The sequence below is a fragment of the Aptenodytes patagonicus genome, chromosome 9 (assembly GCF_965638725.1).
Source record: "Aptenodytes patagonicus chromosome 9, bAptPat1.pri.cur, whole genome shotgun sequence".
NCBI classification, from domain to species: Eukaryota; Metazoa; Chordata; class Aves; order Sphenisciformes; family Spheniscidae; genus Aptenodytes; species Aptenodytes patagonicus.
The window spans coordinates 4985392-5007254 of record NC_134957.1 but is presented as its reverse complement, the minus strand read 5'-3'; the positions used below and the strand labels follow the sequence as shown (position 1 = coordinate 5007254).

General features: G+C 36.8%; 1 protein-coding gene across 1 annotated transcript in view; it reads left to right on the top strand.

Annotated features, from left to right (window-relative positions):
* The window catches only part of DIAPH2 (diaphanous related formin 2), a 265592-nt gene that overhangs the window by 190694 nt on the left and 53035 nt on the right, over positions 1-21863 (top strand). Inside the window, exon 27 of the mRNA XM_076347001.1 lies at positions 3871-3966. Coding sequence (XP_076203116.1) covers positions 3871-3966 — 96 coding nt within the window. The remainder of the gene's footprint in view (positions 1-3870; positions 3967-21863) is intronic.

Here is a 21863-nt window from a genome sequence, read left to right as displayed (position 1 = left end):
AGAGAGAGAACTCTTCTAACCAAATGAAATGCAGTATAGTGCATTAACAGAAACCATAAGTTTAGTCTAATATCTTTGGCAGAACCATAATCTCATAATCTTGTGTTCTGATATCTTCAAAATTTGTTCAAAAGGCCTTTCATATTGCCAGGTGAAGACTATCATACTTCCCCCCCCCCAGGTAATGTTTTGGGTTTTTTTGTAAACAAAGTATACATTTGCTATTCAATAATAATAATAATAATAATAATAATAATAGGTATTTGGTCACTTCAAATGGCACACTAATTTCATAGAGATTTGCAATTTGCTTCCACATCAGTGGAGAGAACGTTATATTAGCTGTTTTGGCATTACTCATCCATGGTCATTTATCTATCTTGTCTTTGTTCCAAGGGGTAGTACTATTTATGTGCATTAATATTGAAGTGAAAAGTTCACTCAGTTTGACTGTGTTGGGATTATTATACATCTCTTGCAATAGTCACTGTCCTGTTGTAATACTTTCACCCCTCACCCCCACCCTTTTGTACATCCAAATCTTCAGTTTCTGATTTAACTTCTTATGGTTTATCAAATATCTCCTTTTTTGAAATTGGCAGTCTAGTTCCAGAGTACTAATGTTTAGAATGTCATTTAACATAAAAATCTGACCAGAAATACTAAATGTTTATTATGACCAGTTCATCTAAAGCCTGTTGTTATTTATAAAAGCAAACGTAAAATCCAGAGTATTGCTTTTATACACAGCAGATTTGTTTATAGATGCACGATATGACTATTCCTCACCATTCATAAGTGGATGGAGCTTATGACAGTCTTTTTTGTACATAATTCCATGTTATGGCCTACTCTAATTCCTTCTTCTTTTTCCCTTCTTCTGTTCTGTTTCCTCTAACTGGTCAAAAATTATGAAAAGTTTAGGTATCTTGATGTTAAGATTGCCGGCTCATCTCAGATGTGACTTTATTTGTTCATTATCATATCTTTTTTCTCTGTCTGTGCCTCTCAGCTTGCTTGGGGCTCTTCAGCAGTGTAAGAAGCAATAATACTGTTCTATGGAAGAAGAAAGTTCTTTTTGTCTTCATGATTTTCACTGAAAGTGGCCAAAATCTGTTGACTAACACTGGTCTAAATTGTGGGACCTGCGAGAGGACGAGTCTTACTGTAACCTCCTAAAAATGCGCCCATTTTCAAAACAGACTGTATGTGCTAAACCAAGTCTGCAATAGAATATTAGTGTGAAATGCAAGTGAAAACAAATCGGGCTTGCAGTTAACATATCAAATAATGATTAAGAATTTTTTTGCCTTTTCAGTTCTGTTTAATACCTATAGTGAACCTGGCTCTTTGCTAAGGCTAATCAAAGCCTTATAGAGCCAGTCATAAGATGGAAACAGCTTGCAGATTTTTTTGCATGCGTGCATACATTTGCTGTCTCTTTAATGCTTGGGACCAACTTGGAAAAGAAAGAATGAGGAAGAAAATTGCTTGTTCCAAGTGAAACTCCTGTCCTTGTGTACAATGGAATATATCTGAAGGAGAAATAAGATTTATGTATTTTATTTCCACTGACAATTTCTGTTGGAAATAAGTTTCTCAGTTTAGAAACTTCTGGTAGTTTTTGTCTTTCTGATTTGTTTCTACAAGTTGCTGTAGGTAGTATTAAAAAAAAAAAAAAAAAAAGGCAAGTCAAGGAGATAGCTGGTAATATGTGAAGTACCTCAGCAAGAACTGTGGGGAAAGGCTGAAATTTCTGTGGAATTTTATTTATGAATTTTAATGAAGGCTAACTGAAAATGCAGTTCTTTGTCCAGTTCCCACTTAATCACCTGACGACTTTGATTAAGATGCAGTGCTGAGATCAGACCTAGCATAAATTTTACTTTGAGGAGTTAACAATCTCATCACTGTGTTCTACAGCTTCCTTAATTCATGTGTCTTTATATTGTATATTTTGGTATTCAAAAAATAGTGGTTTTTAGCAGTTGCAGTAATTAGCAGGTAGAGCAGCACGCTCAGCAAAAAAGAAGTGGAAGACTGCATAAACATTTATGAAGAATTGAAGGATTTTTGTCTTTTTGAATAAACTGTCAACTCTTATTTTTAATGAAGATCGAATGATATTGTAATTTTTCTATGCATAAAATATTCTAATGTATTAACTAATTTTATGTATTACAGTCACATTCATTAAATGTTTCAGACAAACTTGGTGTGTATTAGTTTGGACAAAGTGTATTCACAGAGCTTTGATTTAGAAAATAAATTTAATACAGAGCCAACAATAAATCAATGAATAAGCATGTGTAGGATAAGGAGCACAAAGAAAAATAATTACGTTGTGTGCTTTAGACAAGATTCTGGCCTTGTATATTTGAGCGTGAATCGAGAGAAGCTAATTTACTTACATATTTTTCAGGAGCTTAGGTTTTTTAAGGGGTTTAGATGGAATGTAATTAAAACTGGTATTTCAGGGTCTTCTGCTGGTTGCTACTCTTGCTCTGCTCCCTTTCATCTTACACTGGAGAGAACTTTATGTATGTGTTGTATATTATACATAATGGTTTAAATTACGTTGATGTATAATTTAAATTTATCAAGTAGTTACACTGATAATCATCATGTAGAAATTTGAACCAGATACTGTTTTAGGATTGGCGTGCTCTTATATCAGGTCTGGATTTAGTCTAATAACTCTAAATGTAATAGAGAACCAGGGCAGAATACCTTTTGCATAAATAAGCTGCTTTTAAACTTGAACATTTGAGAGCTTGAATGTGCTTTTAACCTCTGACACTTTGTGTGAGTCATAAGTGTTTTACTGTAATATAAATCTTTTGCATAAAGTAATTATCTACCCACTCTGTGATGGGGAAATTTACATTAACTTGAAGTCTGAGAGATGTGAATAAAATGTCCACCTACCTGCTGAGTCTAGTCTGTATTTTAGTTTTGGGTTATAACATTGACATGTGAACAGAAAAAGAGGCATTCATCAATAGTTTTGTAACATTGCAGTTTTTTGACTTCTATTTCTCGTGCTGTTGAATGCTGCTATCAACTGTTATTAACAGACTGAAATGCAAAGGAAGTTAAAGACTTAAATACATAAAAAAGAAGTAATCTTTCTACGCAGATTTCCATAATGCACCATAAAGTCCAGCAATTTAAAGGCTACAGGTTAGCTTGGATATGAAAAAAACAAGAGAAAGATTTAGCAGAAGTAGAATTCAGCTTTTAAGAAATGTTATGCCACTTACTTTCACGGCATGACTCTCCCCTCTTTGTTCTTTCCTTTCCTTACCTTACTTTACCTTACCTTAAGATCATTCATGGTATACTGTTACATGTGTAGCATATGGCGTATGTATCCTTGCATGTTGTATAGATATTTTTTTTCCAAGGATTTAATGCATTGTAATGACGGGAGGCAACATATAAAATATTTGCAGTACTACAATATTTAACTTTGTGCCATTCAGTTTCATCAGATTTTCCATGTGCGTTGATTAAATCAAAAAGAGATGACCTGTTTCTACTTCAGGAAAGTCTTAAAAGAATTTAACAGTGAAACAGCAGTCATTCACCAGCAGCTGTCTATCTGCATGCTGAAGATGTCATCAATAATGCACAAGATAACATCTCTAAGTTGAAAGAACAGTAGGATTGGCATCAATTTTGCTTAATAGAGCATCATACACAAACTAGACAGTGATACCTGAAGCACTGACAGCATCCATTACGTTAAAATGTGTATGTCTCTTATTTGGAAGCGTTATGCAAACTTGACAACACTTTTACTTTTTTTCTTTCTAAAGTCTGATTTCAATTGCACTGAGATTAATATTATTTTTCTCCTATTCTCAGAGGGTGATGAGACGGGAGTGATGGATAGTCTGCTTGAGGCCTTGCAGTCAGGAGCAGCATTCAGAGATCGCAGGAAACGAACACCAAGAGGACAGGGTAAGATGCTTTCTAAAAACTTTTAGTTATGAACTGAGTGGGCAAAAGTTGTTTTGCAAAGATATACCAACAATTTTCACTGAAAACCATTGAGCTACTCTTGGTCATTGAGCTACTGTGAAACTCTGCATGCTCTTTGTGATCATAGATTTTCAACTTGATAGCTCTATCTCTAGATAACTATGGGCTCTAAGATATGACAAGGGTTCCTGTTGTGTTTGAAATGGCATTTAAAACATTGCTGCACAAAGTATGTTTGTCTTAATCTTTCAAACCATAAATATAATTAATTTATTGTAGGTGGCACTGTGGAGAATACCAGCTTCTTGCACCAATAGAGTTTGGGCATATAGCTGATAGTCTTTTTCAAGCACTGGTCTTAGATATGTTCTGGTTTGGTTGGAAGCTATAGTGCATGTAGTCATAAAAGTCAAATTACAATAAAGTAGCTTCACTTTCTTGAGGGAGACAATAGTATTGTACTGGTTTAGTCTGAACAATTATTGCTTCCTGCAAATTTGGTTTTGAGAAAATTTGGGAGAAGGCTAAGCAATTGCAGTGTTTCCTCCATTCGCTTCTCTGCTTATGATATGCCAGTTGCATACAGTTTGTGAACTGCATTTATTCTGCATTTACTTTTCATCAAAGCTCGTGGTAGTATACTGTATTTTGAAATTTTTCATTTAAAACATGTCTTACAGTAAAAAAATAGTCATAAAAAATTAAAGTTGAAAAATTTTAGCTCTTTGGCATAAAATCAAAAGCTTATGTTGGATATGTACTGCTAAAGGTTTGGCAAAACAGAGTTGTCTTATTTTATAAGCAAGCCATGTATATCTACCTAATCCTTAGTGAGCTAGGGTTAGATTCATGTTGGCTGATTATTTTTTTAGAGGAACAGAAGAGTAAAGGCAAATTCTAATGCCCTCTTTCATCTAGCTAGCAAAGATGGTATATAATTATTTTTAATTTGCCATATGCCTGATCTTAGGGAAAAAATAAAAGTAAGTTACATAATTTGTTCATACTAGGAAATGAATTCTGCTACAGTTCCAGTATCATTCTTAATTCAGAGCTTGTTTCTGCTCTCAGATCAGAACTGAAAGAACTCCTCGATCAAAATGTATTTTTTTCCATATCTTGAGAAATATCAATGTGAGAGGTGGTGTTTCTGTGTTGTGGCTTGAGGAGAGATTTGTCACCCAGTGGTGACAAAGAAAAGCTTCCCAGGGACCAGAGGAGATTGTGCAAAATCTGCAGCAGCTGAGAAAGCCAAGGAGATGACTGAACCCAGGTCCAAAAAGCAGTGACTCCTCTGCAACAATAGGGTCAGAGCTAATTAAAAATCCCTTTTATTTCTCTTCTGTCTCATATAGTCACTTTCTGTGTGTTTGAAATTTCATTGTGTCAATTTATATTCTAGTGGGGTCTGGCTTTTTATATTTAAGGAGTTGATTGACTTTGGGGAATTTACTGTGAGAAAAGGTCTTGATAATCCGTTTCTGAGCTCTGGCCAACTGTAAGTCTTCTCATAAGTGGATAAGACCATTATGTAAAGTTTTCAGGGGGTATGTAAAAATTTAGACAGGAAGCAATAAATGTTAGTCCCAGTCAAGTATCTGATTTAAACTATGTAAATTTTCTCATGTGATTTAGTAACATATATGACATCTAGTCATAACTTGTCTACAAACCAGAAGATACTTAAAAATATGGCTATGACATCTCTAAGCAGTGAACTATAGCATTAAAAAAGCAGGGACCGTATTTACAAACTTCTGTATCTCTCCTTAAAAAATTGAAGGGACAATGACAGTTTTCTCATTGGTACTATCAATAGACTCTGAGTGTTCTGGAGTTTCATCCAGTGAGATTTTTGTAAACAGTTAACTCCATGCCTCCTGTGGTTCACTGGAAGGAAGAAAAAGTAAATAAAAGCTATGGAAAGAAGAGGTTGGAGGATTTCTGGGCTGCTGGGTCATTTGGTTGTGGTTGGCAAGCATATAGGAAATGGTATAGTACTGTCTATACATGGTGCGTAATGTAGGAGTTTTCCGTACATCATTGATAGCTTGCTGCACTCTCTGTAATCAGCATGTATTCTTAACACACAGAAGAGAAAAAAATAGGTGCTGCTATTTTGAAAGTTATACTTGTATAGCAAAGTTTTGAGCTTGAACTTGTCTTGGTAACTGTCATGGTCTAAGAAAAATTGTTATTTTCTGCCTGTTTGGACACAGATTTCATTTTTGTGTGTCAGTTATGGCTTTCTCACTCACAATATCAGTAGTTTAAATATAGTGAGGAGGAGAAACGACTTTTGCTTGCTTATGTTTTGCAGTTTTATTAATTACTTGGTAACAGGTAGCTCCTACAGAAAGCCTAAAACCAAAACAAACTAAAAAACCACAAACAAGAAGATGCCCCCAAAAACCACTCAGCAATACAGTAAGTTCACTTGCGTACATTTTCACGTATGTGCTCTAGATCTGTCTTGTTGCAAGCTTGCTTATTCTGTTTGCACCTGCTCAGGGTGAAAATGAAAACTATAGAAGGTTAGAACCCTCTCAATGGTTACAACCAGTAGACCATGAAAATTTGGCTTTTGTTGTATTTTCCTTCAGTGGTTTCACAGAGTAAATTTAACTCAAAGGAGCGAACTGTAGCATCACTACTAGTGGCATTCTTGAACAGTTTGACTGAAAAGGAAAAAAAACCACAACTTCCCAAAAGAAAAACCTGTGCAATGGCACGTGTTCACTGCTAGCTTTAGGTGAGTAGGTTGGATCTAGGAGGGAACATTTCATTTTGGATAACACAGCTCTAGTTACTATAGGCCTACAGCTACCCCAGAAGAGTGTCATTCTACCAAAGATACCTGTTCAATTAGCCTTTTTTACAGAGGTCACTGGTGTACCTTGTAGCATATATTTGTGCTTACATGGTCATGTCTTTAAATATTTTAAAGAGTAAGAGACAGACTAACTGGGTAAGAGATGGAGATAGGAAGGGAATGGTGCTCTGTTCGTCTAGAATGGCAGCCCTACACAGAGGGAACTACTCAATATCACAGTTTTCCTACCAGGCAAAAAAATTTTGGTGAAATGTACAGACAGGTTTGGAAAAGTAAAACTCATTTAAAATATGTTTAACTGCATTGGTTTTGTTTGTTTGCTAAGCCTGTAAATGAAAAGCTACGCTTTAATGAGTTGTATTATAACTGTAGACTTTTCCAGTAAAAATCTTTTTGTTATCAGGTCATGGAAGTAATAATAAAAAATTCCTGTCCTCCTTCCCCAGTTTTTAATTTCATTGTACTCTTATGTATTCTTTGTTATGTAGACTTTTCAGTGTGAAAAAAGTTTGTGTAGTTTCTCTCTCCTAAGCTCATTATTGTATCTTTATTGTTTCTAGCTACTGGATTTTAAGTATAGAGTTTGTCCTTTCAGTAGATTGCTTTGTTTATAGAGGCTATAAAATAATAATTAGGAATTAGTTTCTAGAAAAGTTGCTTCCTCTTCCAAAAATATACTTGCTTTTTGCAAGTTTGCGAATATTGGCATGAGAGTATAATAAAGAATGGTATTAGGTGGCATTTATCACGGTACCAGTTTAAAATGTGTGTCCAGCACTACTTTTACACTAATTATCCCTGACTTTTTTTTCTGGCCTTGGGGTATGATATTAAAGACGACTGATTCGGGAATATTTTCTCTCTGATACTGGTTTAAGCAAACTTCTGCACAGAGCTAACATTCTGTTAGGGTTCTTTCTGTTAAGCTGCTAAATTTTTTGCCATGGAATTTAAGATTTTTTTTTTTTCAGAAATGTTAATAACTAGTACCCTCTCCTATATAGCCAATCTATTGCAACTGCAGTGATAATATGTGCTATTATTTCTGTAGTCTTTCACTACCAGGAAAGCATAGGTATAAGGAACATGCATGCAGGTTCTTTCTGCTTTAGATTTCAGTGTAAAGTATATTTATCAAGTATTTAATGTGGTCTGTCAGTACACATGTTTTGGGTTATTCTTTTAATCCATGCATCAAAATCAAATCAGTACAGTGAGATGCGTAGTAGGCACAATTTAGGAACTTCTGAATTTGATGTTATTGAGAGTTCCTACACTGTCATTACTATTTCCATATTAGCAGTACACCTTGAGAGTGAAAAAGAAAGAATGAACCTCCCTTGTTCAGTTTTAACATCTAATTTGAATCTTTTATGCAAACTATCTGAAGTACTGCCACCACTTGTTTAACTTCTGTAAGACAAAAAGGAGTTGAGGCAATGGAATATTACTACTTTTTAATGACTTTTGATAATTTTCAGATGGTGTTCAGACTTTTCCTTTAATTTAAAATATGCTCTTTTAAAAAATAAAAAAAAGTAGGTGCATATTTTACATCAAAGTTCATTGACCAACAAAAAGGTTATCGTTTTAGAAACTTTGTGTCTTATGCTTGAAGGCATAGCTATGCTTAAAATTAAAGGCTGACTTCTATGTTTACCTTTGCATTGAATTTATTAAATAAATTCTTGAGAGTTAGTTAGGTTTCTGGGTGCATGATCCTTGTTTACCTAAAACACATTCAAATAAAAATCTTCAGTCAAAGCATATCTGCTTTACTGAAAGCGTTGTGAAACATTTTGTATGTGGCAGATTTGTAAATAAACTGATTTTTGACATGCTTACATCTGTCTGCGAATTGATGAGAAGCTTTATCAGTGTTAAAATCCAAAAATGTGGTAGGTGCACTTTTAACAATTCATGATTTGTGCTCAACTGAAATGGTGTTTGAGTAGCCTTGTTTGCTGTCTTTCAGTTGAACAGTGTGTCATCGTCTTTATCATTAAGTATCCGTTACGAAGTTAGAAATATCCATAATGGACTATAAAAATGCTAGTCTCAAGTTTAAAAAAACAGTATGTATTTTAAACGTACTTGGTAATCTTTTTAAACATCCTGTGGTGAAGAACTAATATTCCTATTGTTATGTTCAGCTAGCATCTCTTAATCTTTTGTTATTTTGTTATTTTACTTTGAGAAGTTGAGTGTTTAAAAACATGTTTTGCTATCTCAGTTATATAATGGAGGTTTTTTGCTTACAGTTAGGTATCGTGGACTAATGAGACTTACACATATGATCTAAGTGCTTCGGAATTATCACAACTATAATAGCAAGAGCTAAACAAGGATCACCAAAAAGAAATTTACTGGTTTTGCCATCAAGGCATTATTGTGAGATTTAAGTTTGCTTTCATTGCTAAATATAAGTATGGGTTGTATAAGGAAAATCTATTTATAGTACCATTCAAATCGAGTCTTAGCAAATTACTTTAGTCCAGAGAGCTCCATAAACAGTCCCAAAGCTATTTAAAAATAGGTAATTGCAGTGTAATCTGTTTTTACTGTGTATGCATTTTGGCTTATGATTTTTGTAATTAAAGGAGTAATATTAGATAATATATTATTCTGGTGGCTTAGCATGAAAGCAACAGCTGTAGTATGCGGGGGTTTTACTTGGCATTTCAGAGGAATTCTACTTACAAGCAGGGTGAAGGAAAAGGGGGGGGGAAAGGATCTAAAGCAAATGTTAACCTCCAGGCTGCTTAGAGTGGATTCTCCAGGTTTTTAGATGGACAACACCCTTTAGCATGAAGGGAATGAAGAGGCTCTGAAAACACCTCATGACCAATAAATGTATGGACATAAAGACAAAAATTCAAGAATTGTATACATTTGAATAATTGTTTTCACCTGTGTTAATTACCCTTCTCTAGAGCAAGTATTGAAGATTGATTAGTTGTCTTTCAAATTGATTCGCTGATCTTGGTATGCATGAGATTGTTCACGTTGACATAGAATGTGTAAAGTACTTACGAATGTTTGGTAAACTAGACACGTAGAGAAGTGGTATTGTGAACTCTAGACTTTGCATATATTGCTGCTGCTTTGTCTAATTCTAAGTTGTTACTTGCCATTTTAAATTTTTTTTTTCTGAGACAATTTTTTCTGAGTAAATGAAAATATGCCATGAAATGGCAATGGCATATATACATTCTAAAAAATGTCCTTCAAAAAGATGGTGCTATATAATTGTTACTAATTACATCTGAGTTTGTCATTCATCTAAAGCATTTAGTAACTTACACAAGACTAAGGAGAGTTATGTGCCCCTTGGCTTTATTAGTGTAAGTGCTTCAAAATGCATTTCAGCATAGTATGAAAAGTATTCTTCGTAAGTTCTTCTGGAAAAGCGTTATGTAAAATTCTACACTGAAAGTATCAGAACATTTTTCAAATTTTAGTATTTTAAAAAATTAACACTGGTGTTACTTTACTCATCAAATTGTCCTAAGATCCCAAAATATAAAGTTCTAAATTTTTGTGACTTAAGACATAGTAGAGTGCCTGTCTCCTTTTGAAGTAAAAACATATTACCCATTAATGATGATGAGAATTACATGGAAGTACTGAGGATTATTCTACAGCCTCATGACATTTGTAAGTTGCATCATATAACATCTGAGCTTATGCCAGCCAGTTGCAGGACTGTGCCAATTGCTTCAGACATTGAAACTGTTATTTTTTTTTCTTTAAAGTTGTTGTCTGTTTCATCATAGGACTCTGCACATACCCAGAACAGCTACAGAGTTCATACAGAGCGTATATTATGGAGTTTCTTTTTCTGGGAGTTGACTTGGCACAGTTGCTTCTGAAGCTTTTAAAAGCCGTTAGAATTCCAAAAGCCTTTTTGAATGTCCTATGTCGTGAAATAGATTTTTAGAACTAAAACAAAGCTTTTCTGAGAACCAGAGAATTGTTCATAGTAACAAGCCTCTCAAAAAGTGTAATCCAGAAGGAGGCTGCCAAGTTCACATGGTAGAATTTTGTATGAGTTGGAAGTCACCCACAGTTCTGAATTTTTTTTTTTTAATTCACACTGAATCTGAAAACTGTTCTATTTTAATGAGGTATATCTTGCTAGGTGTTAAGGCCTACATTTCTAGAGATGGATAGCTGAGTTTTGGCTACATCTGTATGCGGTAGCTGAAGTTAGAGAAACTACTTTTACACATAGAGAAAGGATATTCATGCATTCATTTACCAACTACATGAGTAGTAATGAATGATATGCAAGGCTAACTTAATTTGCATTTGGACATTTGAATTTTCTTTGTCAGCGCTGATGCTGTTATCATGCAATTATTGTGAAACACTTCTATTTGAAAAATTTTCTACCGCAGTACTGTTTACTGAGGTAATGCATATTGGCTTTAATATTTTAATATATATACATAGTGAATGGAAAGGAAAGGGATGGAAAGGAAAGGGATGAAAATCAGTGTTGCAGTGTGTGAGTTGGCCGCAGATTAATTTAACTGACATTAGGTCAAAATGGTTATTTTGCAGATAGAGATGCTTTCTGTTCCATTCTGTTCTAGGCACGTAATATAGAATTGACAGTCCTCTAACCTCAGCATGGAGAGACTGTCCCAGGTTTTTTACTAGTGGTTGTCATCTTGACTGTAACAACTTAATTAGTTCACTTTCTGCAAAGACAATATTCACTCTACTGGTTAGGACGTAACAGAACAAATCGTGGGAATTCTAATTTTCTTGTTGCATTATTGGAAGAAAATGAGATTCTCTGCTCAGCATACCCAAAATAATAGTGTTTAGTTACAAAGTACTGTTATCATCTTAGCAGTAGACACGTATTAGTAGTTAGGCAGTTATGTCATTGTGTGAGAAGCCAGAATCTCAATTGCTGTATGTTGCCATAACTCTTTTTACTTTACTGATTTTTTTAGTTTAATAACCTGTGACAGGTTAAATTAAGGATCTGAGCAAGGGTGTCCAATGGCAGAGGGACAGGTAGAGGCCAGCAGTCCCTGTTGGAGAAAGAGGCTAAAAAGATTTCTAAAAAATGATAGAAAAGCTCTGCCAAGAGGAAGGGGTAGGAGGACACTACGTGTGGACTTGACAATGTAACCCACCAACTTTGCTTTTTTTTAAATACTCTCTTCTCTGTTTACTTCTACATTTTAAGTCCCTGATTCTCAAAAAAACCCCCAAAAAACAAAAACCAAAACAAGTCAAGGTACAGACTTGTACATACTGTACCATCTTTGTCTTAAAATTCTCCAGCAACTTGTTCATACGTTTTTACAGTGCTTTATCTGAAGTACTTTTGCCCAGAAACTATAGTCTTTTATTTTTCAATTACAGTAGGTTCTCAATGTTTTAAACTTCTTATCTGGGGGAAGGTTTGTTAATAGCAGTCTAATGGATTCCTGCCTGGGCCGCCCCCCCCCCCCCCCCCCCCCCCATTTTATTCTGAAGTCAGACAAGTGACGGGTTTAAAAGAGAGGGTATTGGTGGTATTACTCTGTATTCATTGTGCTGTCTTTATCTGAAAATCTGAAAGCTCTTTATAGAAGTGGGCACTGCTCCCCCTTCCATCATTTAACAGATGAGTAAACAAATGCTGTAGTTCTGCCATCTTTCAAAGCTAGCATACCCTAGCACTGGTGCTGAAAGAGCAGTCTTGCTCTGGCAGCTTATTTTATTTTAAGCTTGTAATCAATTCAATGATTCAGTTTCACTTTGTGGCTATCCCAAACCTTTATTTGACTCTAGAGGGTCTGTTCTTCATGCAACAAGCTGTACGTAAGTCCAGAGTATATTGCAGGCAGAAGTAGGCTGAACAGCCAACCAGTCTGAAGCCAGCTAACTACCAGTCAGTTTTCTAAACGCTCTTTAGATTTGGCTAAGGCAGTGCTGATCCCAGCCCAGTGAAGATCTTTGGAGGTTCTTAAACAGTGCACTAACACGACTGTGTTGGCTTCTGAGCGACTTGCAGTGTAGCAAAGGCAAGTTAATCTGTCTGCAAAAGACCCAATTAGCATTTCTTTCATTTTCTTTATAATAGTTGAAGGAGTAAAAAAATCTTGTACGTGTATCAAGAAAATAAGTTAAAAAGCATTAAGTAGTGTCCTTTTTTAATCAATCTTTTAGGAATCCTGAAATTGCATTTGCATGTCAGTTTTCCTGGGGCTTAGCATGGAATGATGCATTATAATTACAGTGGAACTAGAAAAATGCCTCTGCAGTATTCCTAGTTTAATGTATTTTTGTATACAGAAATACCTGGAAAGAAAAAAGTTGAAATATTCAAACCAGATAGAACTGTGTAGTTCTCCACTATCTAGGAAAACTTTCAAACTACTGACATGCATTGGGGGAAAATACAGCATCACTTCCAGTTTAAGAAAGGGTCATATGCAGCATATAACATTCTTAAAAGCATGGCATTAAATTCTGTCACTACAGTGTTTAAAGGGGAAAAAGAAGCTTGTAAGAAATCTAAAAGTTACTGTGCATGTATGTTTATAAAATCAGGTGGAGCTCCTTATTGTTCAGTTGAAGGAATCATTCTAGATAATGAGTTTGCTTAATCTAAACAGAGCAAAAGTCCTTACTGAGGGGCAAATGTCGGGGCAAGTGACAGAAATACCTAGAATAGGCACTGTTGTCTATAACTGCAGCAATTACAAGGCTTGCTGGATACTGTGCTTGTTACAGACCCTGGGCAATTGCTGCATATCGTGTCCTTTTCCCCTCTGGAGCAGACCATGTTTCTGTCTCCTTATAGCTTAAGTATCTTGCTTGTTTCTTGCAGAGAAAGAGAAATCTTGTTTTATTTATGTTCAGCTTGTTCCTTGCCTACCTTGTTGAGATTTATTGCATGGTGGGTTTGGTGATGTCTTTGTAATGGCCAGCTTCAGCAGCTGGTTGAATGCCTTTTTTAGATAAGTCAGCTGAGACTAATTTGAGGGTATTACTATTTTTCTTCTCAAAAGTTTCACCAACAGAGAAGAAACGTTTTTAGTTTTTTGTTCTACATAGCATTCAGTAGGTTAGTTTTTGGGAGAGCTGAGCTGTTTAGGTGTATTAATGAATCCCTCATAAACACTTGTCTGTCAGTATTTTATTCTGTTCACTGACTTGTGTAATTCTCATTTAGCTTAATTTTTACAGAAGACTGTTTCTAGACAAACATTAATAATTTCTGATGGAAATATGCTGTAAGTTATATGATACTGGTCAAGTTTCAATGTTCCTACTAAGATTTTAATGCAAAAGAGCAATTTTTAATGTATTTTTAGCATACTGTAATGAATGATTAAGCTACTGAACTGGAGAGTACTATTGCAAATACAAGATCAAAGAATGGAAGTCAATGACAGACAACAGAAAATATCATGAAACAGAAGAATTTGCCTGTGAAAAAGTATAATAGTTTAGCTGAGGAAGCAAACTAGTCTTAATTAGAGTTATAGATAAGACTTTATATGGTCTGTGTTATTTTTTTCTGTGCTTAAACTTTTGCTATTATTATGATGTTGATTAGAGGCATGCTACCAAAAACCATACTTTGATCTTTATAGCTTATTACAAGTGGAAAATTTTACCAATTTGGGGGTATAGATCTTGTAATATCAGCTTGGCCTGAATTTGGTTATTTTTATGCTTCTAGGGATTTTGCAGAAGATAATTTTAGGGAGGTATTTTGTGTATTGGCAAGTTGTTGGCTAGTTTTATGCTATGATTTTTTGCATCTTTCTCCAAAGCATCTTTGGCCATTCATTCATAATATATTGGGCTTAAAAGACTACAGGTCTGACTTTATATGGCAATGCACTTTGTCAGATTACGTTTCCTACTGTTGTGCTGCAGACAAGTTTAAATTTCAGGGGGCATATTGAGACCTAGTCAATCAACATTTTTAACACAACTTCATGTCACTATCTCCATTGCATTTCTGGAGCTGTAGCACAGGTGGTTCCTCTAATTATTGTGCATTATTGCCTCAACATAATGTAGCTGAGCTGTTACCTTTGTGATATATGTAGTTCCAAAATTGCTCTCGCATCCTAAAAACTGTAAGTGGTAGCTAACTGTAATACATTTGTATTGCTAGATTGTTTCATTTTGAATACTCTTACATTTTAAAGGGTGCTACAATTAGGGTGAAGTTATTTTTAATGATGAATAAAAACAGATGTGAGATATTGATGATGTAGGTTAATAATAATTCTAATAGTGATATATTTTTCCAAATCCTAGAATGATCTAGAGTCTGTAAAAACAAGACACCAACCTTGAAAGAGTTAGTTTTGTTTAGTCCTCTTCAAAACATACTGCAGAAGATAACCTTTGATATGATTCGTTGTGTTTGTCTCAGTAGAAGAACTCTGCATGTTACACTCCTGATTTCTTTTTTAGAGGAAAAAGTGATATAGGCTATAAGATTTTTGTGAGAATATTATAACTAGTTGATCTATCAGTGTGTGCATTAGCTCATCCTCTTTTACCCTCTCATGGGAGTATATAACATAATAATATTGTTATTTAAAAACTATATACGTACTGTACAGTGTCTTCCAGATGGATGTCTAAAAATAAACAAGATACTGGAATTCTTCAAGTTAGATCTTGTATTGGGTTTGCATGGCAAGGTTTTGGTAGTGGTGGGGCTACAGGGGTGGCTTCTGTGAGAAGCTGCTAGAAGCTTCCCCTACGTCTGATAGAGCCAATGCCAGCCAGCTCTAAGACAGACCCACCGCTGGCCAAGGCCGAGCCCATCAGTGACGGTGGTAGTGCCTCTGGGAGAACGTATTTGAGAAGGGGGGAAAAAACCTGCGCAACTGCAGCCGAAGAGAGGAGTGAGAATATGTGAGAGAAACAGCTCTGCAGACACCAAGGTCTGTGAAGAAGGAGGGGGAGGAGGTGCTTCAGGCGCCGGAGCAGAGATTCCCCTGCAGCCCGTGGTGAAGACCATGGTGAGGCAGGCTGTCCCCCTGCAGCCCTTGGAGGTTAATGGTGGAGCAGATATCCACCTGCAGCCCGTGGAGGACCCCACGCCGCAGCAGGTGGACGCCCGAAGGAGGCTGTGACCCAGTGGGAAGCCCGTGCTGGAGCAGGCTCCTGGCAGGACCTGTGGCCCCATGGAGAGAGGAGCCCACACTGGAGCAGGTTTGCTGGCAGGACTTGTGACCCCGTGGGGGACCCACGCTGGAGCAGTCTGTTCCTGAAGGACTGCACCCTGTGGAAGGGACCCACGCTGGAGCAGTTCATGAAGAACTGCAGCCCGTGGGAAGGCCTCATGTTGGAGAAGTTCGTGGAGGACTGTCTCCCATGGGAGGGACCCCACGCTGGAGCAGGGGAAGAGTGTGAGGAGTCCTCCCCCTGAGGAGGAAGGAGCGGCAGAGACAATGTGTGATGAACTGACCGCAACCCCCATTCCCCATCCCCCTGTGCCGCTTGGGGGGAGGAGGTAGAGCAAATTGGGAGTAAAGTTAAGCCTGGGAAGAAGGGAGGGGTGGGGGGAAGGTGTTTTAAGATTTAGGTTTTATTTCTCATTATCCTACGCTGATTTGATTGGTAATAGTTTAAATTCATTTTCCCCAAGTCGGGTCTGTTTTGCCCGTGATGGTAATTAGTGAATGATCTCTCCCTGCCCTTATCTCGACCCACGAGCCTTTCATTATATTTTCTCCCCCCCATCCTGCTGAGGAGGGGAGTGATAGAGCGGCTTTAGCGGGCACCTGGCATCCAGCCAGGGTCAACCTACCACAGATCTATATTACGTCTGCTTCTCATTTTCTCTGTGATTTCTGTATTTTTTTTCTTCCATTTTCTGTTAATGCATTAGGTATTTCTTCTGTTGTTGAAGAGGATTCTATTTAAATAATTATAAGTCAGGTATATAAAATTGTACAACAGTGTCTATGTGCCTGTAACTCCATGAATATATTACTGTAGTGGAATGTCAGCCTTTCTTCATTTTTTCCTACAAATTTAAGTTACAAAGAAAAATAGACATATCACACTGAAATAGGGAAAATGTTCAGTTATTGTAAGGATTTTGTTTTCATTTTAAAGTGAACAGATTTCTAAAATAACATAATAGAAGAAAAAAAAAAGATCTTACTGGCAGCATTCCCGCAGGAGCTTATCTTCCTCAAGTGTTTACAGTGAGGTTTTTTTTGAAGACCCTGGAACTACAGTGATATCATTGGTGGCTTATGAGGCAATGCCCAAGGTAAAACTTCAGTTCACCGCTTATCAGGGGATGTGTGAAGGCTCTTGGGCTGAAAGGTTCGTTAGGTTTGTCTATAGAAGCTGTCAGTCAGACTAAGCAGACAAGAGAATGTATTTGGGTTTTTTTCCCCTCAGTAAAAGAGGGAGGGAGTAATAATCCAACTTTAAGGGGGTACAGCATTTTCCTTCTTAATCAAGTTACATTGTGAAATTATGTAGCTTTAAGCTCTGCAAGAATTATGGATAAAATAGAATTGGATGGAGGACACAAAAAGTCTCTATAACTTCATAGAGCAGAGTTTGAATTAAGTTGATTTGAGAACAAAACCAAATTTCACCATTACTGGGGGCCGATTAAAATCTAGCAAGGTGTTGAATCAACTATTTGGAAATTAAATAATTATTTCTTTACCAAAAAAAATAAACGATATCTGATGAGTCACTCCTGAAAAAAATATTTTACCACTTTTGTCAGACATCCCAAAGATGCTTCATAATTTCTTTATGTGTAAACACTGCTCATTACAAGGTGGATTTGACAAAAGTGTATTTTATTTTAAAATCTTCTTTACTAGAGTGAAAACCTTAAAGGGAGATTTACTAAAAGTTTCATTTCTTCTCCTAATGGACAACCGCTCTGAAGAAAGCTAGAATTATATTTATGGAGTCTTTTGAATATTTTTTTTCTGTTGAAATAAGATAGAGTCTATTGCTAAGGAATATACATTTCAGAAAAAGATGGTATCTCTTCACTGAAGGCAATCATGATTTTCTTTTAAAGCAGTAGCAACATATCATCTAAGTGAAGAGAGTTTGAATCTATTTCTGTGTTGTACTTAAACATCTTAGGAAATTTTTTTAAAATGTATTGTTAAAGACTTTGAAAGTTTTGTAGCAGTGAGGGGAGAGAATTTAGGAGTATGTATAAGCTTTTAGAAAGCTGTTTTAGCAGTTTGCTGGAATTGCATTGCTGTTTATAGCTCTTACTGTTAGAAACGTACTTGAAAGGATGAAACATTCAAAGACAAAGCAATCTAATGTAACATAAAACCTGTAGAGAAATTGTTCGTCATTGTATGGATCCAGTCCAAGGCCTGCAGAAATTTCTGTAATTTTGGCCACGTAAAGTATAATGGAGGATAAAATTACATCATGAGAGAGAAAAAACATAAAAACATTTTGTACTCAATAGAGTATCAATTGTCAGGTATTGAAGACATATTAGAAAGACATGACGCACCACACAAAGTACATGTATGGGTGAGCCTGTAGATAGGGACTGATGTGAATGCATAGCTGACCTTGTCATTTGATATTAAGGCCACACATTTGCAAACGGCACCTGTGTATTTAAATATCCACTGAAACATTTATCTCTTGCCATATGGGGGTAAGATGGTGTGTGTGAGAGGGAGTGTACATGCACATATGTACAGATTTGCTGGTAAAAATATCCTGAACAGCTTCACTACACTATATTCTGTTCTTTTTTTGTTTGTCTTCCAGAACAGCATAAATGATGTGGGTTTTTGCTTTGCTGGCATATCACAGGAACATTTAATGTTCAGAGAGCTTTCTGAAATTGTCTGTATGACTTTTTTGCACTGAAGCTTCACATAATATCAAGATTATTTTTGAATTATCACTGATAGTTTTCTAGATACAGGTCATTAGATGCCATTCTTTGTAGGTTTTGTTCTCCTGCAGAATTTTGGCAAATAATGCTCTGTAATTTCCTGTGATTGTTTCATACTTGCTTTGTCTACATACCTGCAGTATTCTTTTCTTTCAGGAAGAATACAATAAGGTCTCATAAATAAAGGTAAAACTTAACATTAAACAAATTATTATAGAGCAGGGGAGATGACTAATAAAACATAAATCACCTTGTGTTTCTTACTAAGCAATTGCTCATATTCTATTTGAAACCTCTTAGAGCACCACATTTATTGTACTGACTTACAGGCAATTCTTTTGTAGTCCAGTGCCTGATTTTTGGAGTGCATTCTGCCCTCCAGATGTCAGTAGTAACATCTTCAATACAGTTTTCAATTCTCTTGTGTGGCTAGCATCCCTGACTTGGAAAAATCTGTCAATATTTTCAGGAAAGCAAAGCTTTAAATTGTCAAAAGTCTCTATAACTGGAGATAAAATTTGATTTAAAAAAACCCAAGCAAACAGGAAAAAAAACCCCATCCAACCAAACAACAAAACCCCCCAAAATCGTTGTTTAGTCCCTTCAGCTCCTGGAGGTATCATCTGGCCTGTGTCATGAATATAGTCGTTAGCAAACCCAAGATGATAGTTGCAACATGACAAAAGTAGTCTAGAATCTGTTGAAGTTTTGATGTATCTTGGAATTTTCCATGTTCCCAAAACACGTCTCCCACGCCCTGCAGTTTCTTTACAGTTCATTTGTATTGAAGAACAGAAAGATTAATGTAAGCTTGGATATTCATGTCTTTTGTTTCAAAGATTCTCATGTGCGTGGAAAAACTTTAAAATGTCTCAGAGTAAAATGCAAAGGTTTACTCCAAATTCTCTACCCACTAGCTGTCTTTCAGTTGTGTCTTTTTTCAGTGATGTATACTGGAGAAATTATCCTAATGCTGCAAAAAGATCAAAACATTTCAGAAAGGAAAACGGAACAGTAAGGCCTTTGACACTGTCTCCCACAGCATTCTCCTTGAGAAGCTGGTGGCTCACGGCTTAGACAGGTGGACTCTGCGCTGGGTCAAAAACTGGCTGGACGGCCAGGCCCAGAGAGTTGTGGTGAATGGAGTTCAATCTAGTTGGCGGCCGGTCACGAGCGGTGTTCCCCAGGGCTCAGTTTTGGGGCCGGTCTTGTTCAATATCTTTATCGATGATCTGGATGAGGGGATTGAGTGCACCCTCAGTAAGTTTGCAGACGACACCAAGTTGGGCGGGAGCGTTGATCTGCTTGAGCGTAGGAAGGCTCTGCAGGGGGACCTGGACAGGCTGGATGGATGGGCCCAGGCCAACTGTATGAGGTTCAACAAGGCCAAGTGCCGGGTCCTGCACTTCGGCCACAACAACCCCATGCAGCGCTACAGGCTTGGGGAAGAGTGGCTGGAAAGCTGCTTGTCGGAAAAGGACCTGGGGGTGCTGGTCGACAGCCGGCTGAACATGAGCCGGCAGTGTGCCCAGGCGGCCAAGAAGGCCAATGGCATCCTGGCTTGTACCAGAAATAGTGTGGCCAGCAGGAGTAGGGAAGTGATCGTGCCCCTGTACTCGGCACTGGTGAGGCCGCACCTCGAATACTGTGTTCAGTTTTGGGCCCCTCACTACAAGAAGGACGTTGAGGTGCTGGAGCGTGTCCAGAGAAGGGCAACGAAGCCCTTGGAGAACAAGTCTGATGAGGAGCGGCTGAGGGAACTGGGGCTGTTTAGCCTGGAGAAAAGGAGGCTGAGGGGAGACCTCATCGCTCTCTACAACTCCCTGAAAGGAGGTTGTAGCGAGGTGGGTGTCGGTCTTTTCTCCGAAGTAACAAGCGATAGGACGAGAGGAAATGGCCTCAAGTTGCGCCAGGGGAGGTTTAGATTGGATGTAAGGAAAAATTTCTTTACTGAAAGAGTGGTGAAACATTGGAACAGGCTGCCCAGGGAAGTGGTGGAGTCCCCATCCCTGGAGGTATTTAAAAGACGTGTAGATGAGGCGCTTAGGGACATGGTTTAGTGGGCATGGTGGTGTTGGGTCGACGGTTAGACTCGATCATAGAGGTCTTTTCTGACCTTAATGATTCTATGATTCTATAAAAGTATCCGTGGATTTTAATTGCACATTGTCATCTTTAAATAGCATGGCCATAACTTTAGACTGCTAAGGGCTTTTTTAAAAGTTACTTATAAATGGATAGTAGGTAGAGTACATTTAGAAAATATTGTTGGTACAGTTTCTGTTTTCTAGCATAAAATACTTTTGTAAGGCTTTGGACTACCAGAATTTGAATATGACACAGCTTATTTTCACTGAAAGTAGGAGCTTTCCTTAAAATGTGTTTTGTTTTTTTTTTTCTTCCAAGGATTAAGGAGGAATATAGTAGAATAAATGACAAAAAGCAGAATTAGAAACAATGCTCAGACTTCCTCAGACTACACCTATACAACATTTTTAGACAGGTCTTTTAAATTTAGGCCACAATACATTTCCAGGTTCTTGTATATAACTTTATTGGTGTTATAAGGAGTGCCATGAACGCAGATGCATGTTGGGCAAAAGGCTGCTTCTGCTTCAGTGTTGTATTTTATGTTCCATTCTTCTATTTATAAAATACGAAGATGTATTCCTTCCTAAAACATCATTTTTGCTTGTAAGTGAAAAAATAGTTTAATCCAATAGAAGCAGTCTGAAAACAAGAAAGAAAAAAAAATTGCAGCTTCAGGTATTAACACGTTGCATTTAATACAGAAGCAAGTAACACTGTAGATCACATATGTAATTGTTTTAAGTTTGTAGGAATGTTTAGAAGTAGTTGAAATCCTGAACTCAATTTGATTACAAAAACAGTGACAAATAGTGACTGCATCTGAACAGAAGTTCTGTTTCAAAAAAAAAAAAAGCACTAATCTTTTATCTACAAATTAACAGCTGGTGTTCTGTAAAGATTGTATCAGAAATTGAAATACAGAGAGTGCTCTGGTTTATCTTGCTGAAAATGAGCTCAGAAATTTGGTGGTTGTATTGATGTAGGTGGTAAAGTGATGTGATCCTGAGTGATAGTAAACAGAAACAGTAGAACTAGGTACTTGAAAGACAAGTA